The sequence below is a fragment of the Piliocolobus tephrosceles genome, chromosome 2 (genome assembly GCF_002776525.5).
Source record: "Piliocolobus tephrosceles isolate RC106 chromosome 2, ASM277652v3, whole genome shotgun sequence".
NCBI classification, from domain to species: Eukaryota; Metazoa; Chordata; class Mammalia; order Primates; family Cercopithecidae; genus Piliocolobus; species Piliocolobus tephrosceles.
Window position 1 is genome coordinate 86,248,929 of NC_045435.1, and position 18,987 is coordinate 86,267,915.

At 55.4% G+C, this 18,987-nt stretch overlaps 4 protein-coding genes across 6 annotated transcripts in view; 3 read left to right on the forward strand and 1 right to left on the reverse strand.

Annotated features, from left to right (window-relative positions):
• Nucleotides 1-2,654, forward strand: part of CACNA2D2 (calcium voltage-gated channel auxiliary subunit alpha2delta 2) — a 140,891-nt gene extending 138,237 nt beyond the window's left edge. For both annotated transcript variants that reach the window (XM_023231425.2, XM_023231424.1), the window contains exons 35-38: nt 87-213; nt 361-470; nt 568-650; nt 734-2,654. In XM_023231425.2, the coding sequence (XP_023087193.1) occupies nt 87-213; nt 361-470; nt 568-650; nt 734-874 (461 nt within the window). In that variant the 3' untranslated portion in view covers nt 875-2,654. The remainder of the gene's footprint in view (nt 1-86; nt 214-360; nt 471-567; nt 651-733) is intronic.
• Nucleotides 2,655-5,774: 3,120 nt separating this feature from the next.
• On the forward strand, nt 5,775-10,640 carry TMEM115 (transmembrane protein 115). The gene is made up of 2 exons (XM_023231422.3): nt 5,775-7,192; nt 9,841-10,640. Exons 1-2 carry the CDS (start codon nt 6,342-6,344, stop codon nt 10,043-10,045), a joined length of 1,056 nt encoding a protein of 351 aa, XP_023087190.1. The 5' UTR covers nt 5,775-6,341; the 3' UTR covers nt 10,046-10,640.
• Nucleotides 10,641-11,319: 679 nt separating this feature from the next.
• Nucleotides 11,320-14,502, reverse strand: LOC111555398 (cytochrome b561 domain-containing protein 2). Its single transcript, XM_023231423.2, has 4 exons — nt 14,355-14,502; nt 13,778-13,929; nt 13,292-13,329; nt 11,320-12,140 (listed from the first exon to the last, which is right to left on the reverse strand). The coding sequence occupies exons 2-4, from the start codon at nt 13,902-13,904 to the stop codon at nt 11,637-11,639; spliced, it is 669 nt and encodes a 222-aa protein (XP_023087191.1). The 5' UTR covers nt 13,905-13,929; nt 14,355-14,502; the 3' UTR covers nt 11,320-11,636.
• NPRL2 (NPR2 like, GATOR1 complex subunit) lies at nt 14,253-17,837 on the forward strand. 2 transcript variants are annotated; one of them, XM_023231420.3, is made up of 11 exons: nt 14,253-14,759; nt 15,309-15,400; nt 15,500-15,668; nt 15,833-15,941; nt 16,314-16,450; nt 16,542-16,639; nt 16,761-16,797; nt 16,911-17,004; nt 17,080-17,197; nt 17,423-17,565; nt 17,651-17,837. In XM_023231420.3, exons 1-11 carry the CDS (start codon nt 14,682-14,684, stop codon nt 17,716-17,718), a joined length of 1,143 nt encoding a protein of 380 aa, XP_023087188.1. In that variant the 5' UTR covers nt 14,253-14,681; the 3' UTR covers nt 17,719-17,837. The 2 variants fall into 2 exon arrangements, with proteins under 2 accessions (XP_023087188.1, XP_023087189.1); XM_023231421.2 differs by having other exon boundaries at nt 14,628-14,759; nt 15,505-15,668; nt 17,651-17,836.
• Nucleotides 17,838-18,987: the final 1,150 nt, after the last annotated feature.

Sequence of the window (18,987 nt, forward strand, 5' to 3'; positions counted from 1 at the left end):
AGGGGAGGGTGGGGCCTACGACTGAGGGAGGACGGAGACCTTGCCCGGGTCTGTGGGCGTAGCTGAGGCGCTCTGGGCCCTCGCAGACCCCGCGGAGGCCGAGGGGAGCCCCGAGACGCGCGAGAGCAGCTGCGTCATGAAACAGACCCAGTACTACTTCGGCTCGGTAAACGCCTCCTACAACGCCATCATCGACTGCGGAAACTGCTCCAGGTGCGGCAGTGGGGCGGGACCAAAGGCCAAGGGCGGAGCCTGTGAATGGGGCGAGACGCTCGGGAGGATGGAAGGAGCGGGGCCGCAGTACGGCGGCGGGTCAGTGGCGGGGCAAGCTCAACGCCCGCCTTTCCTGGCTGCCCGCAGGCTGTTTCACGCGCAGAGGCTGACCAACACCAACCTTCTCTTCGTGGTGGCCGAGAAGCCGCTGTGCAGCCAGTGCGAGGCTGGCCGACTGCTGCAGAAGGAGACGCACTGTATCCTGCCCCCGCCCTCCCCGCCCTCCGCTCCCCTTATTCCCCGCGCGCCCTCTCCCTGCCGCCGCCGCCTCCTTGACTCCCCACCCATGCCCAGCGGACGGCCCGGAGCAGTGTGAGCTAGTGCAGAGACCGCGATACCGGAGAGGCCCGCACATCTGCTTCGACTACAACGCGACGGTGAGGAGAGGGGGCGGTGGACCCGAAGTCCCTCGGCCTTGCGCGCGCGCCCAGGCCGACCAGCTCCTTGTCTCTCCCTGCAGGAAGATACCTCAGACTGTGGCCGCGGGGCCTCCTTCCCGCCGTCGCTGGGCGTCCTGGTCTCCCTGCAGCTGCTGCTCCTCCTGGGCCTGCCGCCCCGGCCGCAGCCTCAAGTCCTCGTCCACGCCTCTCGCCGCCTCTGAGAGCCCCACCCCACCCCACCCCACCCCACCCCACCCCACCTGACTTCTTCGCCTTTCCCACCCTCCTGCCCTACACTCCCCTCCTTAGGGCCTCGTCCCTCCCTCACTGAAGGACCTGAGCTGGCCAGGCCCTGGGAGTCTGGTCTGCGCCTTGGGATGGGGAGTCCCAAAGCGGGATGCCGCAGGTCTTTGGCACCCAAATCACGTCTCACCTCTGAACTGTTCAAGTGTCCCCAGACCCTTCTTCCCTGCTGGGCTACCCCCCAGTGGGATGGGACAGGGAGGCCACACGCACTGGTGCCAAAACCAGGCCTCTGCTGCTGCCCCGCCTAGAGGCTCCTTATGTGAGGGGGGACCCTGCCTCAGCTGGACTCCTGACCCGGCCTCTCTGCCCCACTCAAGCCCAAACTTGGTTTCTGTGAGAATAGTGGAGGAAGGGGAGATGGCCAGTTTGAAGCCTGTGCCTCCCAGCTTAAATCCTAGCAGGAGAGAGGCTCTGGGGCAGCCCCCATGGGCTCCTCCCCCTTTCAGGCCTACAGCCACATCCCCAAGCCGACTGGGTGTCAGGATAGTCAGTGATGCCAGTTTAGACACTACCCTATATACACCTGGAACCTTGAGGACGGAAACTGGACTCAGACATACCCCACTGGGCACACGCACAAACACACACACTATGGGGTGGGGTGGGGCTTACAAAGCCTTACACAGGGCGAGGGGTTGGTGGGAGGGTTGGCACCTGCACACTCCATCTCCTGCTTACCACCTGCCTCTAATCTGAGCTGCGGCCTGGCTGGTCCTCCCATCTCTAAAGCTGAATGTCAAACAGTGCCAAATGCTGGGGCAGGGGGTGAAGAATCCTCTGTCCCACCCCTAACCACCAGTGTCCTCCAAGTGTCCCTCACCTCTCCAGGTGCGCATTGTAACCATTTCTCACTAGTGTCAGGCCCTCAGTGGGACCACATGCCACTGCCTGCACCTTTCGGCAGAGGAACCCCCACCAGACATCACCCTTTGCCTTAGCAGGGGTGACTTGGTCTCCCCTGGCTGGGCCATCCTTCCCCCAATCTGGCCCTTACACACTCAGGCCAGTGCCCACTCCCTATCTCCCTCCCACTTCCACAAAGACACTCCCTGCTCATAGGAGGGCAAACTGCCCCTCCCCTGCTGAACACACACACACACGCTCTGTGCACACACAGAGGTGGGGCCTGGGCACAGCTCTTCATTCATTCTGGTCATTTCCCCCAAAGGCATCCCAGCCTGGGGGCCAGTGGGGAACTGAGGGCAAGGGGATGTAGTGATGGGGCTCAGAGGGACTGGGAGGAGGGGGGAGGGTGATGCATTAATTAATGGCTTCGTTAATTAATGCCCTGTTGCTTGTCGCTTTCTCAGTGTGTGTGTATGGTCCATGCCCACTGCCGGTGCCAGGGTAGGTGTCCATGTGCACCTGGCCTGGATGCCAGCTGTGTCCTTCAGGGGCGTGCGTGTAACTGTAGTGTAGTCAGGTGCTCAATGGAGAATATAAAAATAAACATATACAGAAAAATATATATTTTAAGTTTAAAAAACAGAAAAACAGACAAAACAATCCCCATCAGGTAGCTGTCTAACCCCCAGCTGGGTCTAATCCTTCTCATTACCCACCCGACCTGGCTGCCCCTCACCTTGGGTTGGGGGAATGGGGTCCATTTCCTTTTCTCTGCCCTTTTTATGTTGTTCTATTTTGTACAGACAAGTCGGAAAAACAACAGCGACAAAAAAGAAACTTTGTAAAATACCGTGTGTGTGATTCCTTGTAAAATATTTTCAAATGGTTTATTACAGAAGATCAGTTATTAAATAATGTTCATATTTTCACTTCAAATGGTTCCCATCCACTGTATCAGCCTGGGGGTGAGGACTGGGTAGCTATGAAGACAGTTGGCCAAGACCTTAGAGTCTCACTTAGTGCTCTGCTGGGGGTCAAGACCATGGTAGCCCAGGTCCCTGGCAACCACACGGCATGATACTTGCTTCCACCAGTTAACAGGTGCCAGGCCCTTGACATACTTTGTCTCATATCATCTCAAAAAGCTGTCTTTTAAGGACAAGCCAAACAGGCTGGGTGCAGTGGCTCACGCCTGTAATCCTAGCACTTTGGGAGGCCGAGGCGGGCAGATCACTTGAGGTCAGGAGTTCGAGACCAGCCTGGCCAACATGGTGAAACCCCGTCTCTACTAAAAATACAAAAAAATTAGCCAGGCATGGTGTAATCCCAGCTACTTGGGAGGCTGAGGCAGGATAATTGCTTGTCCCCAAGAGGCGGAGGTTGCAGTGAGCCAAGATTGTGCCACCGCACCCCAGCCTGGGCAACAGAGCGAGACTCTGTCTCAGAAAAAAAAAAAAAAAAAAAAGCAACACAAACACCCTCCCAGAGGCTGAAAGCCAGGACCCTGGAGGGAAGGGATGCTGGTTTAGTGGGGAGGTGAATCTGGTGGTCCTGTTATTCCAAGAAGCCATAACCACAAGCGCAGCAACGGCTCCCTCCTGGCCCAGAGGAGCTTGAGGCTGCAGCTGCTTAAACTGGAGCCATAGGCCAAACTTCATTTTTGTGAATCCGCTCAAGCTTAGGCCCAAATTCATTTTCACCCTGGTCAGTGTGACCTTCGCAATCTTCTCATGTGGAGAGAATTATAACCTGTAACCACCAGAGCACATGTGTCCCTGCCTTCCTACCGCAGTGCTCTCTCTCCTCCCAACGCTCCGCTCACTCCGCACTCACCTGGCTGAGTCCTCACCACCATCTCTGGGGTGGGTACTAGTGTATCTCCATACCACAGATGAGCAAACTAAGAGGAGAAAGCCTTTCCCCCCAGGTGAGAAGGCTGAAAACCAGCAAAGATTTTAGAGAGGAGCTGGCCACAGGGGTTGAGGGGCTTGGATGCTAAATAGATGAAGGGGCTTCCAGGCCTCAGCCAAGATGGGGACTTTTTTCTCACTCCTCTGCAGGGGTCTGCTGCAGAGCAATGTCTAATCCACAACCCCCAAGACAGCGCCCATGGCCTGCAACAGCCCTTGCAATCTTGGATAGGGTGGTCAGATAAAATACAGAACACCCAATTTTGAATTTCAGATCATGAACGAGTCTTTAGTATGAAAGTGTTTCAACTATTGTGTGGGACATACCTATACTGAAAAACTGGGGGCTGGGCACAGTGGCTAATGCCTGTAATGCCAACACTTTGGGAGGCTGATGCAGCAGGATCACTTGAGCTCACAAGACCAGCCTGGGTAAGATGGCGACCCTGCCCCTGCCCATGTCTCTACAAAATAAAAAAATTTTAAAAATTAGCTGGGCACAGTAGTGTGTGCCTGTAGTCCCAGCTAATCAGGAGGCTGAGGCTGGAGGATCCCTTCAGTCCAGGAGTTTGAGGTGGCAGTGAGCTATGATTGTGCCACTGCACTCCAGCCTGGGACAAAGCTAGACCCTGTTTCAAAAAAAAAGGGGGGGGACATGATTATACTCAAAGATTATTCGTTGTTTATCTGGAATTCAAATTTGACTGAGCATCCTGTATTTTTATTTGCTAAAACTGGCAACCTTACCCTGATGTGGCAACCAGTGGGAACCCAGACCCCAGAAAAAAAAGCATCAGCACCCTTTGTAACCTGTAGGCCATGCACACATCGGCACACACTGAAATCAGTAGCTGAAAGGAAGGGATTCTGTGCTTTATAAAAGTACTTTGTCAAAAATTGTTTTAATTACATGTACAGCTTTTTGTTTTGAGACAAAGTTTCACTCTTTGCCCAGGCTGGAGTGCAATGGCAGGATCTTGGCTCACCACAACCTGCGCCTCTCAGGTTCAAGCGATTCTCCTGCCTCAGCCTCCCGAGTAGCTGGGATTACAGGCATGTGCCACCACGCCTGGCTAGTTTTGTATTTTTAGTAGAGACGGGGTTTATCCATCTTGGTCAGGCTGGTCTCAAACTCCCGACCTCAGGTGATCCGCCCACCTTGGCCTCCCTAAGTGCTGGGATTACAGGCATGAGCCACCGTGTCCAGCCTATATGTACAGTTCTTTTTTTAAGTAACTCAATGTACAAAAAAAAAAAAAAAAAAAAAAAAAAGACACAGAACACAACCACTGTCAGAAGCCACTGTGGCGTGAAGTGGGGCCAGAACAGGCCTGGCCCAGGCTTGTGGAGAGACCTCTCTTCCTCCGCAGTGATCAGAAGTCTCTAGCGGGGAGGAGGGTCACTGAGGGCAGCCCAGCCTCGTCCCTATGCGGGAGGGAGTCCTAGGCTTGTGCTCCAGGTCCACCTCACTTGGAAAAAAGGCAACGTGAAATAACAAACCAAAAATGTTTCCAAGTGGGAGAAAACAAACAAAAAAAGGCAACATGGGCAACACTCGCTGAGTACCCAGAGTGGACTGGCATTTTACACCCCTTTCCCCTTATTAGGACAGGAAGATCATGTCATCATCTACATTTTACGGTCCCTGAAACTGAGTTTCAAAAAGGTTCAGGAACTTAACCAATGCCACACAGCGGCCAAGGCAGAGCAAGGGTTCCAGACTGGGTCAGGTCCCATTCAACAGACCACGGAGGTTCTGTTTGTCACACAGTGACCCATACCCACACGCCAGCCGCGAGGGACACACTCGCTCAGAGGTACATGCACAAATAGAGCTACTCTTCCCAGGGAATTCAGCAAGTGTGGGCGCTAGAGCTGTGTTGCTTCCCGAACCCCCACCGCCGCTTTCAGGGGTTAGAGATGCTAATTCATCCCTTCCCACCTCCTGAGAACCGACGGAAACGGTCCCCGAGAACTACAAGTCCCAGCACAGTCCCCTCTCACCACGACGGGACCGATCCGTGCGCATGGCCTCCTGGGACTTGTAGTTCTAGCCAGAACCCTGTCCCACTCTTCCCCGGCTGCAACCAAGGACTCCGTATCCCAGCATGCAGAGGAGCCGGAACACAGGCTCTTAGAGGACAGCCCGCTGCCGCCGGGGGCGCGCAGGCGCAGCACCCTGTTTGTCGGCCCCCCGAGAAAGGAGGTACGGTCGAAGCCAGGAGCCAGGCCCAACGGGAGCTGACCAGGCTTGACTCGGGTACGGAACTAGCCCCCTTGCGAACCGAAGGGACTCGGAGTGGATGGAGGAGGCCCAGCCCTGAGATCATCGCCAGCCAGACTAGCCTGGCACGGGGCCTACAGGGTGGGCAGGCGGGCGTGCCAAAGCCGTCCAGGGCCTTCCCTCAGGTCCCGGGCGAGGGGCCTACGCTGCTGCCCGGCGACAAGGCCCGAGTCGGCCCCTCGGGACCAGAGCCCCACCCGATCAGAAGCGGATCCTTTACCAGGGCCATAGGCCAGTGACTAGGCCGGGCCTGGGCCTCCCATCGGGGCCGGACTGGGACGAGGCCCCGGGGAGGCCCCTGGCCTACCAGACCATTTCCTCAGGTCGACAGCCGCCGGAAAGATGCAACGTGCCCTGCCAGGCGCCCGCCAGCACTTGGGGGCCATCCTGGCCAGCGCCAGCGTGGTGGTGAAGGCTCTGTGTGCAGCGGTACTATTCCTCTACCTGCTCTCCTTCGCCGTGGACACAGGCTGCCTGGCGGTCACCCCGGGCTACCTCTTTCCCCCCAACTTCTGGATCTGGACCCTGGCCACCCATGGGCTGATGGAGCAGCATGTGTGGGACGTGGCCATCAGCCTGACCACGGTGGTGGTGGCTGGGCGTTTGCTGGAGCCCCTCTGGGGGGCCTTGGAGCTGCTCATCTTCTTCTCAGTGGTGAATGTGTCTGTAGGGCTGCTGGGGGCCTTCGCCTACCTCCTCACCTACATGGCTTCCTTCAACCTGGTCTACTTGTTCACTGTCCGTATCCACGGCGCCTTGGGCTTCCTAGGTGGTGTCCTGGTGGCACTCAAGCAAACCATGGGGGATTGTGTGGTCCTGCGAGTGCCCCAGGTGCGCGTCAGTGTGATGCCCATGCTGCTGCTGGCGCTGCTGCTCCTGCTGCGGCTCGCCACACTGCTCCAGAGCCCGGCACTGGCTTCCTATGGCTTCGGATTGCTCTCCAGTTGGGTGTATCTTCGCTTCTACCAGCGCCACAGCCGGGGCCGAGGGGACATGGCTGACCACTTTGCTTTCGCCACTTTCTTCCCTGAGATCCTGCAGCCTGTGGTGGGGTTGCTGGCGAACTTGGTGCACGGCCTCCTGGTGAAGGTAAAGATATGCCAGAAGACGGTGAAGCGCTACGATGTGGGTGCCCCATCCTCCATCACCATCAGCCTGCCAGGCACAGACCCTCAAGACGCTGAGCGGAGAAGGTACTGTGAAATTTTCCAAAATCTTGTCAAGCTAGGAGCATACTGGTCGAGTCGCATACCATCTGTTGAGGTGTTTGCCGTACATAGGTGGAGACCTACAGTCAGGTGTTGGGGCAGATCTGGAAAGATAAAATCAGTCTTTGGCCTTGAGGAGCTCAGCAGTTAGGTGTCTGGGGTCCACTAGGCACTTTCCTCACCACTGTGGCCACTTAATAAGTCTCAAGAAATGCAGTTTCCTTTGGTGCTGTGAAGGCCCAGTGGAGGTACACAGAACCCTGGCCTTGCCTCAGAATCTCAGAATCCTAGACATTGGGCCTGGGAGCCAGAAGCAACCTGCTGGTACTTTCCCTGTGAGGAAGGGACAGGGAAGGAGGCCTGGGGTCCTCGAAAGGTGATCTGGGCCACTCCAGTTTCCAAGTGCTGTGTCCTCTTCCTGGGCTTTAACTCAGATGCTGTGCTTCTCTGCCACTTATTTATCGAGAGGGAAGCTTGGGGTTTTACCACATTTACCTCCGTCTCCAGCAGGCATGTGTCACCAAAACCAGACACAGGCTACATGACCCACTGAGGGAGCCTGCTGACTACACCAGGGAGTGGCGATGACCCTTTCATTATCTATAAACCAAGCCATCCACAGCATCAGGAGTCCCAGCTGAATTCTTCACTAAATGCACTTTGGCCAGGGCAGGAGGGATCTTTTTAAATTCAGCTCTTTCTCTCCCAGATCTGTGGAGCCAGCAAAGTGGTCCCAGCTTTCACAAAATCCACAGCTCCGTTTCCAACATCATTATTGAGTGTTTTGAGGCAATTACTTGAGTAGTAAAATCTGGGGCGGGCTTTGTCCTTTGCGTTGCCAAGGCTCCTGCTTTTGCTCACCTGTGAATGGGGTTGTGGCAGAAAGCTCTATGAATTTAACTGCAGTTATCCCTGTATTTACTCTCCACTGGGCTGTGGAATTGAGTGTGGGACACATTCCTTTCTTGAAGAAGTTCCAGCTGGGGAAGGGCCACAGATCACTATGGGCCCAAGGTGTGGTAGGTGTTGAAAAGTATATACAGCATGCTGTAGAGCATAATTCTGGGCTCTAGAGCTTGGGTCTTTATAGGTGATAAGCCTTAAGGACAGAAGTCTCTCTTAACCTTAGCTGGTATTAAAGTTGGGGCCAGGAGAGCTGGGCATGGTAGGAATTGAACTGTCCCCCAGAGCTATTCAGGTGGGGCCAGGCCACTGGGGACCCCTCCGCCACTGAGAGGTGTTGGATTATTAGGGTTGGCTGGACATTCAAAAACCTCTGCCCAGGCCCAAGAAAATGGACGCGGGGGAAGCAGGTTGGTGGGGAGGAAGGGAGGGTCAAGAGGCGGGTTCTTGGCATAGCCTTATGGTTGTTAGCTTACATGGGGGTGGGGGTTATTCCTCCAGCCACTTTGACATCTGACTGCATGGCCACGCCGAACTCCAAAGGGCTACCAGGAGAGGGAGGCAGGGTTTCCTGTCTCTCTGGTCCTTGTGAGGAAGTGACTAGTGTGACACTCGCTCTCTGCCCTGGCAGGCTTTAGATGGAACTGGCAAGGGCATCATCAGGATGGGAGCCTGGGAAGCAGCAGGGAAGGACTGTCCTGTCTATGCCAACTTGTCACGTGTGAGATAGGCAGGGTGGAAGTGTGCTAGGGCTTTCTACACCCGTGTCCTTGTTGCCTCTTTTGTCATGTTCCCTGGCATGGTGTAGATTTTGGTTCTCAGCTGGAACCTGAAAGGCTACACCGGCTGTCCCCACATTGGTGGCACAGAGAGGCTGAGGCATAGGAGTCCACAGTGGTCACTGTTGAAACGGTTCCCTGGCAGCTGCGGCACTCCACCTTCTGGTCAGCCAGGGTCCCAAGCACATGTGTAAACCTTCTTCTGTTGGACTTTCCCACCTGCTCTCAAAGTGGGGCCCCTAAGGATACACCCTGTGGAAGCAGTAGGCTCTGGCCTATGCCTACCCATGTGGGCTGTTTCTCCTTCTCTTGCAAGGGCTCCTCGAAGTCCCTGCTCTAACAAGGGCCTTGGTGGCTTTGGGGGTTCTTCTGAGAGGGAGAATATTAGCGTCAGTTAGGATGGGTAGACTTACCCAGGTTGGCCCTGCTTCCTGGGCTGAGCACCAAGGGAGGTGTTGAGTTCCAGCCTTCCCCATTGACCCTTGCCAGGAGGGTCAAGATACCCCTAACCAGGAGACGGGGAGAATTAATAACGCTTCCCTTGGATGTGATGCCCGCACCCAGGCAGAAACTCATGGAAACTCCAAAATTTGCCGTTCCACCCATCTGCCCTAGGGCACTAGTTCCACCCACCCTTAGATACCACCCTCAGAACCATTCCTGGTGGCTGGCCTGGTGGGCAGTCTGGCAGACACCCAGCTGACCTTCCCACCCTGGAGGTGCCTCAGCTATGGAGGGAAGACTCTTAGAGCCTTTGGGTTATCATTCTGATGGCAGAGTGGGTCCTAAACCAATCTCTGGGGAGTCCCAGGCTCTGCATGGTGAAGGGGAAACATGGGATTCTGGGGGAGGAGTCTAGGTGGTACGGTGAGGAGTCAGCCTGCTGCAGAAGGGCGGAGAGCATGAGCCAAGGCCAAACCCAGAGTGACCTGTCCTCTCCTCTGGCCCCAGGCAACTGGCCCTGAAGGCACTCAATGAGCGGCTGAAGAGAGTGGAGGACCAGTCCGTCTGGCCCAGCATGGATGATGATGAAGAGGAGTCTGGGGCCAAGGTGGACAGCCCCCTGCCCTCAGACAAAGCTCCTACACCCCCAGGGAAGGGGGCTGCCCCAGAATCCAGTCTAATCACCTTCGAGGCAGCTCCCTCGACACTGTAACTCCAGACCACCTGGAGTGTGGCACCTCCCCTCCTGAGCCCCCCTTGACATCCTCTCAGCTACTCCAGGGCACCTGACTGCTCTGAGGAGAGGGAAGAAGACCTGCTGGGGCTTTCCATGGCCTTCTGCTGTTTCTCGCCAACACTACCCAGGACTCTTGCTACCTGGTTCCAACTCCAGACAACCACTATGCCAGGCCTGGAGCCTCTGAGGCATCGGCCAGTCCAGGCCCTCATCTGAGGTAAGAATGTACATCAGCTGGCAGCCCCAAGCAAGTGGCTGCAGGGACACTGATGCCACAGCTCCTGGGCTGGCCCTCACATCTGAAACTGGTTGCCGAGAGCCCTGAGCCAAGGCAAGGATTTGCCAAAAATGTTCTGGGGGCCCAGCACATGCAGGAGCCGACCTGGGGCTGCACATCCCTGCCCATCCACAGAAGGACTGTTCCTGTCAGGATTTGTTTCCCTCTGCTGTGGCCATGACTGCTTCTGAATCAGAACAGCTTCGGCTCCCAGGTATTTTCTACAGGACCACTTTGAGTGGGCAGCCAAGCCCAGGCTCGCAGTATCAATAAAGCAGTTCTCTGACGAATGACTCCTGGGCTCTTGTCAGGCCACCTTGTGCAGCCCCTCATCACGTTCAACTGCAAAGTTAGACAGGGACTTGATTGTCTCCATGGTTAACTCCACCTGGATAGAGAAGCCCATTGCCCCAGCTCCCCACCACCGCCACCACCACATGCACACTGCCAAGTAACCTTCCAAGAGCTATTGCCTCAGACTCTTACTCCTTTTTTCTTTCCCTTCGAATCCCTATCTGGGAGGCCTTCTGTCCCTGCCTAGATCTGATGATAAGGGCCTCTCCATCATAAGGTGCTGTTCTTATCCATGGTTTACCTCTAAGACAGAATGTTCAGTGCTTGCCACCCCTAGAGACAACTCACCCCCAGCTCCCATCCTGTTATTGTATGTATCTAACCCTCACAGTCTGGAGACTCCAGCACAGTGGACAGCCGGGGGACAGAAAGGACACACAGCTGTACCATTCACAGCTGTAGCTCTAGGGCCTGCCAGGGCCCAGAGTGGCTGGGAGGCTCAGCAGCTAGATCCTGGGGATTTGTGTGCTGGGAGAGCTTCAGCCCCATAGGGAACAGCCAGGGATCGGAGGGGTCCCCATCTTGCCCAGCTGCCCATTTTCCCATGCTGATGGCATTAACAAGAACCATCCCCAACTCTGGGCTGCTTCTCCCATCAATCTTTTCAGTCATTTTTGTAAAAATTTTTACTTTTTTCTCTCCTGAAATTTCTGGACACACAGTACAAGTATGAGCTGCCTTGCAGGGGAGGCGGTCTTGCAGCCCTAGCTTCATCCAGACACATGATGCATAAGTTCCTCTGGGATGACGGAGAGAGGGGAAGGAAATGGGAGGCACTCCAGCATGAGGAGCAGGAATTCACATATGGGCCTCCAACTGCCCAACTGTCCCAGTGCCTGAGGTGTCCCCTGACTCAGCTGAGAGAGTTCAAGAGGTCCCTAGCCCCAGCTCCTACATGGAGGGGCAAATCCAGGCTTCCCCTAGGCTGGGAAGAGCTCATGGTTGGATCCTCTTGCGGTATAGGTAGGCATTGCTCACCTGGTTCATAATGACCAAGCTGGTGAGGACAGGGCATAGTGCAGCCAGGTACCAGGCTGCACCAGTGACAGAAGCAGTGAACCAGAGTGAGCACATGCCCAGCAAGAGGCTGGCACTACCCAGCAGGTAGCCCACCAGCCCAGAGGTAGCATGGTATAGCTTGAGCTTCGCCAGGGGCCATCGGGGCAGCAGCTTAGGGTAGAGCAGCCCCACCCCACCTGAGCATTGCAGCCCTGCCCACAGCACAGCCAGCAGCCCTGCCTGCCCATGCCGCGTAGCCAGGTGGGCTTTGCCAAGCTGCTCTTTGTGGAGGATGACAAGGCCGAGGCCCAGCAGTGCACACAGCAGGGCCAGAAGTTGCAGCACCCAGTGGCAGCGTGCTCGGCCCTTCCGTGAGAGGGAGCGCAGCAGCGAACTCTCAGGAGAAAACACCAGTAGTGCCTCGGTCATCAGGAAGGAGAACTGAGGAGACAGGGGATGGGAAGCTCAAGTGAGGGTGCTGTCCCAGAAGAGGGGAAGAGGGCTTTATGTAACTCTCAGCCGCCAGTGAGTCTGGGCTGATTCCCCTTTTTCTTTCTCTCCCCACTGACAGGACTATCCATTTGGTGGGGCAAGAGTAGAAAACCCCATCTGGGACGATATATGTGCCCTGAATAATCTCCACACTTCCTCCTAGGTGCCAGTCTGAAATGTCATCTGTGCTATGTTACCAAGCAAACACAAGGTTTGAGATGTGGCAATTATAAATGATTCACAAGCTTTGTTTCCCTAGTGTGGGGCTGGATATAATTTCTTGGCAAGAGCTGGCCACACGGGTGCACTATTTCAGGGAAAGTTAGGTGCATCACCAGAAATTAAAGTAAAAAGGGACAGAAGTGCATCAAAATGCAATGTCTCAGCTTTCTGCCTAGAGGTGGGTGAAGCCTCGTGCTTAGACAAACCTTACCCATTTGACCTGGGTCTTAATTACTCTGATTCGTCTTTTTTGTTTTTTGGAGATAGTCTCTCTGTCACCCAGGCTGGAGTGCAATGGCATGATCTCAGCTCAATGCAATCTCCGCCTTCCGGGTTCAAGCAATTCTCCTGCCTCAGGCTCCTGAGTAACTGGGATTACAGGCACCTGCCACCACACCCAGCTAATTTTCTTTTTTGCAGGGTGGGGGTTGGTTTTTTGGTTTTTTTGAGATGGAGCCTCGCGCTGTCGCCTAGGTTAGAGTGCAGTGGCGCAATCTTGGCTCACTGCAACTTCCATCTCCTGGGTTCATGTGATTCTCCTGCCTCTCCTCCTGAGCTGGGACTACAGGAGCGTGCCACCATGCCTGGCTAATTTTTTGTATTTTTAGTAGAGACGGGGTTTCACCGTGTTAGCCAGGATGGTCTCGATCTCCTGACCTCAGGTGATGTGCCCGCCTCGGCCTCCCAAAGTGCTGGGATTACAGGCGTGAGCCACCATGCCCGGCCTCAAGTCTCAAATATATACCATGAGCAGAAGTAGTTGGAGCATGCAACTCTTCCAAACAAATATTAAATGTAGACAAAGATCCAGAGGCTGCCAGGGCCACCAACCATGCCCATGCTCCCACCCCTAAGAACTGCCCAGGTCTACTACTTACAGCCAGAGACATAAGCACCGGGTGCCAGGAGAACAGGCCTGGAATGAGAAGAGGAAGCCTCATGGGGCTGAGGCAAGAAGAAACCAGCCATACCAATCCTTAAGGGTTGAGGAATATCAGCAGCCCATCACCCAAGGAGGTGCTGCCAAACTGTGAGCCCCCTCTTGCTCTGCAACAAGCTGACCCCACACCTATCCTCTCTTCCTGGCCCCTTCCTGGATCACAGGCCATGCTTTGCCACTCCTCTGGCAGTCCTCCCTCCTTCCCTTACACTTCCTGAGAGGCAGCCAAAGGGAGCACCCAGACAAGGAAAGAGAAACCAGGAATTCTGTGTGCCCTGGCCACACCTACCTGCTCCACCCCACTCATCGCTCCGGCACCGAATTCCCTCAGCCAGCCAGGCCTGTTCCCGGGAGTCCCACTGCCCTTCCTCCCCAGGAAAAGCGGCCCTTCCCTTCCCAGAAGTCAGCTATGAATTCTACTTACTGGAGCCAGGCCTGGCAAGCACAGCCACAAAGATGGTAAAGCCCAGGGCCACAAGGTGGGCGGCAGCGCCAGAAGCAGTACGCAGAGCTCGGTAGATGTGTGACTCGGTCTCCGCAGAAAGGGCCATGGTCAGCCGTGCCAGTGGTTGTAGCCTGAAAACATAGTAGCGTGGGCCAGGGTCTCAGGTGCCCACTGTTCACTCCTCACTGGAGAAAAGGCTGCAAGGCAGCTATGCTACCCTCTTCCAATAAGTTATGATAGGAAAGAACAGTACCAAGACCAGCACCAGGAATGGTCACAACATGCCAGTCGAGGGCCAGCGGCCTGTCAGCGTGTACTCCAGATCTGAACTGGTACCAAACGCTGGTCCGCCTTCCAGGTAGGATGCGCAAAGCCATGTAAGACTACAAATCCCAGCGTGTACCACGCCGTCGCCGGCAGTAGAGCCCGCTGGGAGGGCGCGGGGCACTATGGAAATTGTAGTTCCCTGCTACGGTCCCAGTTACAGCGTGAATCCCTTAGCGCACCGCCTCCCCAAGTGCTGCGCGCATGCTGCCCCTCCACGCTAGGGACTTGCCTGCCTCAGCTGCAGCGCAGATCTGATGCGGTTGTTTCCTCCAAAGAAAGCGGGATATTCCGGGCCCTGCCGCGCGCACCGCCGCTCCGTCGCGGAGCCGCTTTACTTCCGGGTGCGACGTCTACCCACCCAGGACTTCCTGGGACGAACCCCCCAGCAGCCACGCCTCTGAGTCGCGCTGCGCAGGCGCTGCTGGGCAGAGGGATCAGCGAACCTGCGTGCCCCAGCGACACGGGCTTCGGGGCTGTCTGTGACAAGTGTTCACAGGAGGTGGGGACGCCTCTGCGCGAGAAACGAGGAGCTACGGGCCTGGGCCTGGCTATTGCCATGGGCAGCGGCTGCCGCATCGAATGCATATTCTTCAGCGAGTTCCACCCCACGCTGGGACCCAAGATCACCTATCAGGTGCCACCCGGGCTTGCGGGACTGGGCGGGGAGAGGGACGTTCTCCAGAGCTCAACCGGCTGCCTAAAGGCGGTAGTTTCCCGTGCTGCACGCAGGCATGCTACTTCATTCGCAGACAACTGTGAGGCTAGAGGATAGTCAGACCCAGGCCCCTGGCTCCCAGTGTGGCAGGGAAGACATAGGTCACATTGGCAGTGTTTGTAGGATATTGGGCTGTAGGCATCCGGTTGAGGGGTTCCAGGTCCCACAGAAGGTGAGGTGGGTGACCCATGAGTATCCCTGAACTGAGTGAAGAGTAAATGATGCATAGGAAGTTTAGATAAGGGAGGAGAAAGTGTTGCAGGTAGAGCGAATAGCATATGCAGAAGCCAGGAAGGAGGTGAGATCATAGCGTGTGTTTGGAAATAGAAAGAATAGGCCTGAGTGGGTGGGAGAGAGGGGAACGCTGGACAAGAGGACTTGGGCTTGGGGGGGCATGAGGAGGTCACCATTTGTACTACACCAAGTACAGATGTCCACTGAGGGGCCCATTGCCACTCCCCTTCCCAGGTCCCTGAAGACTTCATCTCCCGAGAGCTGTTTGACACAGTCCAAGTGTACATCATCACCAAGCCAGAGCTGCAGAACAAGCTTATCACTGTGTGAGGCCCTAGCTCGGGGTGGCAGGGGTGGGCGGCAGGGGTTGTCCCAGGAGGAGGAAGGGACAGGCTTGGGGGCCTGACTCTGTTCCAATTATCTAGCACAGCCATGGAAAAGAAGCTGATCGGCTGTCCTGTGTGCATCGAACACAAGAAGTACAGCCGCAATGCCCTCCTCTTCAACCTGGGCTTCGTGTGTGATGCCCAGGCCAAGACCTGCGCCCTCGAGCCCATCGTTAAAAAGCTGGCTGGCTATCTGACCACACTAGAGGTCTGCAATGAGATGGGCTTGGGTTTACGGAAATTTGGGGAAGGTGTTCCCATGTCTTCTAAGTCCCCCAAACCTGAGACCCTGGCAACCAGCTCAGGACTCAGGGCAGCCAACCAGCCAGGGGTCCTGGGATGTGCCCACCATGCTGTCCATGCTCTATCTAGCTAGAGAGCAGCTTCGTGTCCACGGAGGAGAGCAAGCAGAAGTTGGTGCCCATCATGACCATCTTGCTGGAGGAGCTAAATGCCTCGGGCCGGTGCACTCTGCCCATTGGTATGGCCAGCCTCTGCAAGGACAGCAGAGGGGTAGAGGAGAAATGGGAAAGTGAGCCCAGCCAGTCAGGGAGGACAAGACTTATGAACACATTGGTGGGCAGGAAATAGCCATGGGCTGAGGTGTCCATGTCTAGGGTCCAGTGCATGATGGAGCTGGGACTGGGGGTAGGGGGGAAGTGGAGCTCTCCAGCTCTGCCCCTTGGGCAATTCCTTCCCCTTTGTGGGCCTCAGTTTCTCACTTCATAAAAAGAGAAAGATTAGCCCTACCCAGAGGCACCTGCTTGCCCCAAGGGATGCTGGGAGGCCTGGATGGTAATTGAGGGCCTCTTGGAAGAAGTGACACTGAGGATATGGATGGGACCCCTTGTAGATGAGTCCAACACCATCCACTTGAAGGTGATTGAGCAGCGGCCAGACCCTCCAGTGGCCCAGGAATATGATGTACCTGTCTTTACCAAAGACAAGGAGGATTTCTTCAACTCACAGTGGGACCTCACTACACAACAAGTATGCCATCCCTCCCTGGGTATCATCACCTGGGGCTGGCCACAGCGCTGGCCTCATCCTGTTCCTTCTGACCTTGTCCTACTCTGCCCAGATCCTGCCCTACATTGATGGGTTCCGCCACGTCCAGAAGATTTCAGCAGAGGCAGACGTGGAGCTCAACCTGGTGCGCATTGCTATCCAGAACCTGCTGTGAGTGGGCCTACAGTCATACCTGGTACAAGGTCACCAGCCAGGGAAGAGCTCAGGGGCCCTGGGTGTGAGGGTTGGGAAGGCATGGTCCTCAGAAGCTGAGCACAACTCTCTCTCTCAGGTACTATGGCGTTGTGACACTGGTGTCCATCCTCCAGGTAGGTGAGTTGGGTTTGATTAAGTGACTGGACCATGTGACTGGACCAGACCAGGGCTGTGTCAGCTTCCCAAGCCCCTCACTCAGGCCCCTATGCCTTCTGCTACCCTCTAGTACTCCAATGTATACTGCCCAACGCCCAAGGTCCAGGACCTGGTAGATGACAAGTCCCTGCAGGAGGCATGTCTATCCTACGTGACCAAGCAAGGTAGTGGTGGGCTCTGGGGGAAGCCATCTTGGGGAGGGCAGGGCCACATGGTGAACTTATCCCTGGCACCCACAGGGCACAAGAGGGCCAGTCTCCGGGATGTGTTCCAGCTATACTGCAGCCTGAGCCCTGGCACTACCGTGCGAGACCTCATCGGCCGCCACCCCCAGCAGCTGCAGCACGTTGATGAACGGTCAGAGGAGAATTCGCTGGGGCATTTGGGAGTTACCTGAGGAAAGCTAGACCCTTTATGTCTCTCAGGAGCCCTGGGTCATGGGGCACTGCCAATCCAAGCAGGCTTCCTGGAGATGATGGGCTACAAAGACAAAATTGAAGGGAGACTACAGGAAAGGGTTCGCCTGCCTGAAAGAAGGCCTGGCCAGGGCGTCACCCCTCTGTCCTCTGATCCTCACCCTAGGAAGCTGATCCAGTTCGGGCTTATGAAGAACCTCATCAGGCGACTACAGAAGTATCCTGTGCGGGTGTCTCGGGAAGAGCAGAGCCACCCTGCCCGGCTTTATACAGGCTGCCACAGCTATGACGAGATCTGCTGCAAGACAGGTGGAGGCAGGCGGGCAGTCAGGGTGCGGTCAGGGCAGGGTGGCCAGGCCAAGGCCACTGACCTCTCCTCCACCACCCCACCTAGGCATGAGCTACCATGAGTTGGATGAGCAGCTCGAAAATGACCCCAACATCATCATCTGCTGGAAGTGAGGCTGGCGGTGGCTGGATGGACACATTGCTGTGGGTAGTCCCTCCTACCAGGAGGCTTGTCATACTGTCTAGAGCTTGACTCTTAGTTCTGTAAATAAAGACATCCATTTCAAATAGCCTTTATTGAGTGCTGCTTCTGGGCCAGCCACGGGAGACCCAGCGGTGAATGAAATAGCCACGAGCTATGCTCTAGATCGCCATCTGGTGGGCAGGACCGACAATCGCCAAGTAAAAGTCCTGGTTAATTACAAAAAAAAAAAAAAAAAGTCCCGTCGCGGTGACTCACCTGTAGCCCCAGTTACTCAGGAGGCTGAAGTGGGGGGATCACTTGAGGCCAAGAGTTGGAGGCTACATTTAGCTGTGATCCCATCATTGCACCCCAGCCTGGGTGATAGAGCAAGACCCCATCTTAATAATAATAATAATAATAATAATAATAATAATAATAATAAATAAACCTAGAAAGAAACAGATGTAGCTGTGCACTGTGGCTCATACCTATAATCCCAGCACTTTGGGAGGCTGAGGCAGGTAGATCACCTGAGATCAGATGGTCAAGAACAACCTGGCCAACATAGTGAAACCCCATCTCCACTAAAAAAATATTAAAAATTAGCCAGGTGTGGTGGTGCGCGCCTGTAATCCCACCTACTCAGGAAGCTGAGGCAAGAGAATCACTTGAACCCAGGAGGCAGAGGTTGCAGTGAGCCGAGATCATGCCACTGCACTCCAGCCTAGGTGACAAGAGACTCAATCTCAAAGAAACAGATGTGATCAAGAGTGAGTTGGGAGGCCGAGGCAGGTGGATCACGAGGTCAGGAGTTCAAGACCAGCCTGGCCAAGGTGGTGAAACCCTGTCTCTACTAAAAATACACAAAACCGCACGTGTGGCGGGTGCCTGTAATTCCAGCTACTTGGGAGGCTGAGGCAGAGAATGGCTTGAACCCAGGAAGTGAAAGTTGCAGTGAGTGAGACCACACCACTGCACTCCAGCCTGGGTGACAGACTGAGACTCTGTCTCAAAAAAAAAAAAAAAAAAAAGTGAGTTGGGTTGGAGGCAGGGACTGCTCTGGATTAAACGGCCAAGAAAGGCCATACTGAGATGTAAATTGAGCCCTGAAGGAAGAGTATTCCAGGCAAAGTGCAAAACCCTGAGGCAAAAACCTCTTTGGAATGTATGAGGTAGGTCCAGGGAAGCAAGCAGGAGAGGAAAGAATCCAAGCCCCGAGGTACAAGACAGGCAAGAAGTAGGTCTTGCAGAGCTGCTGG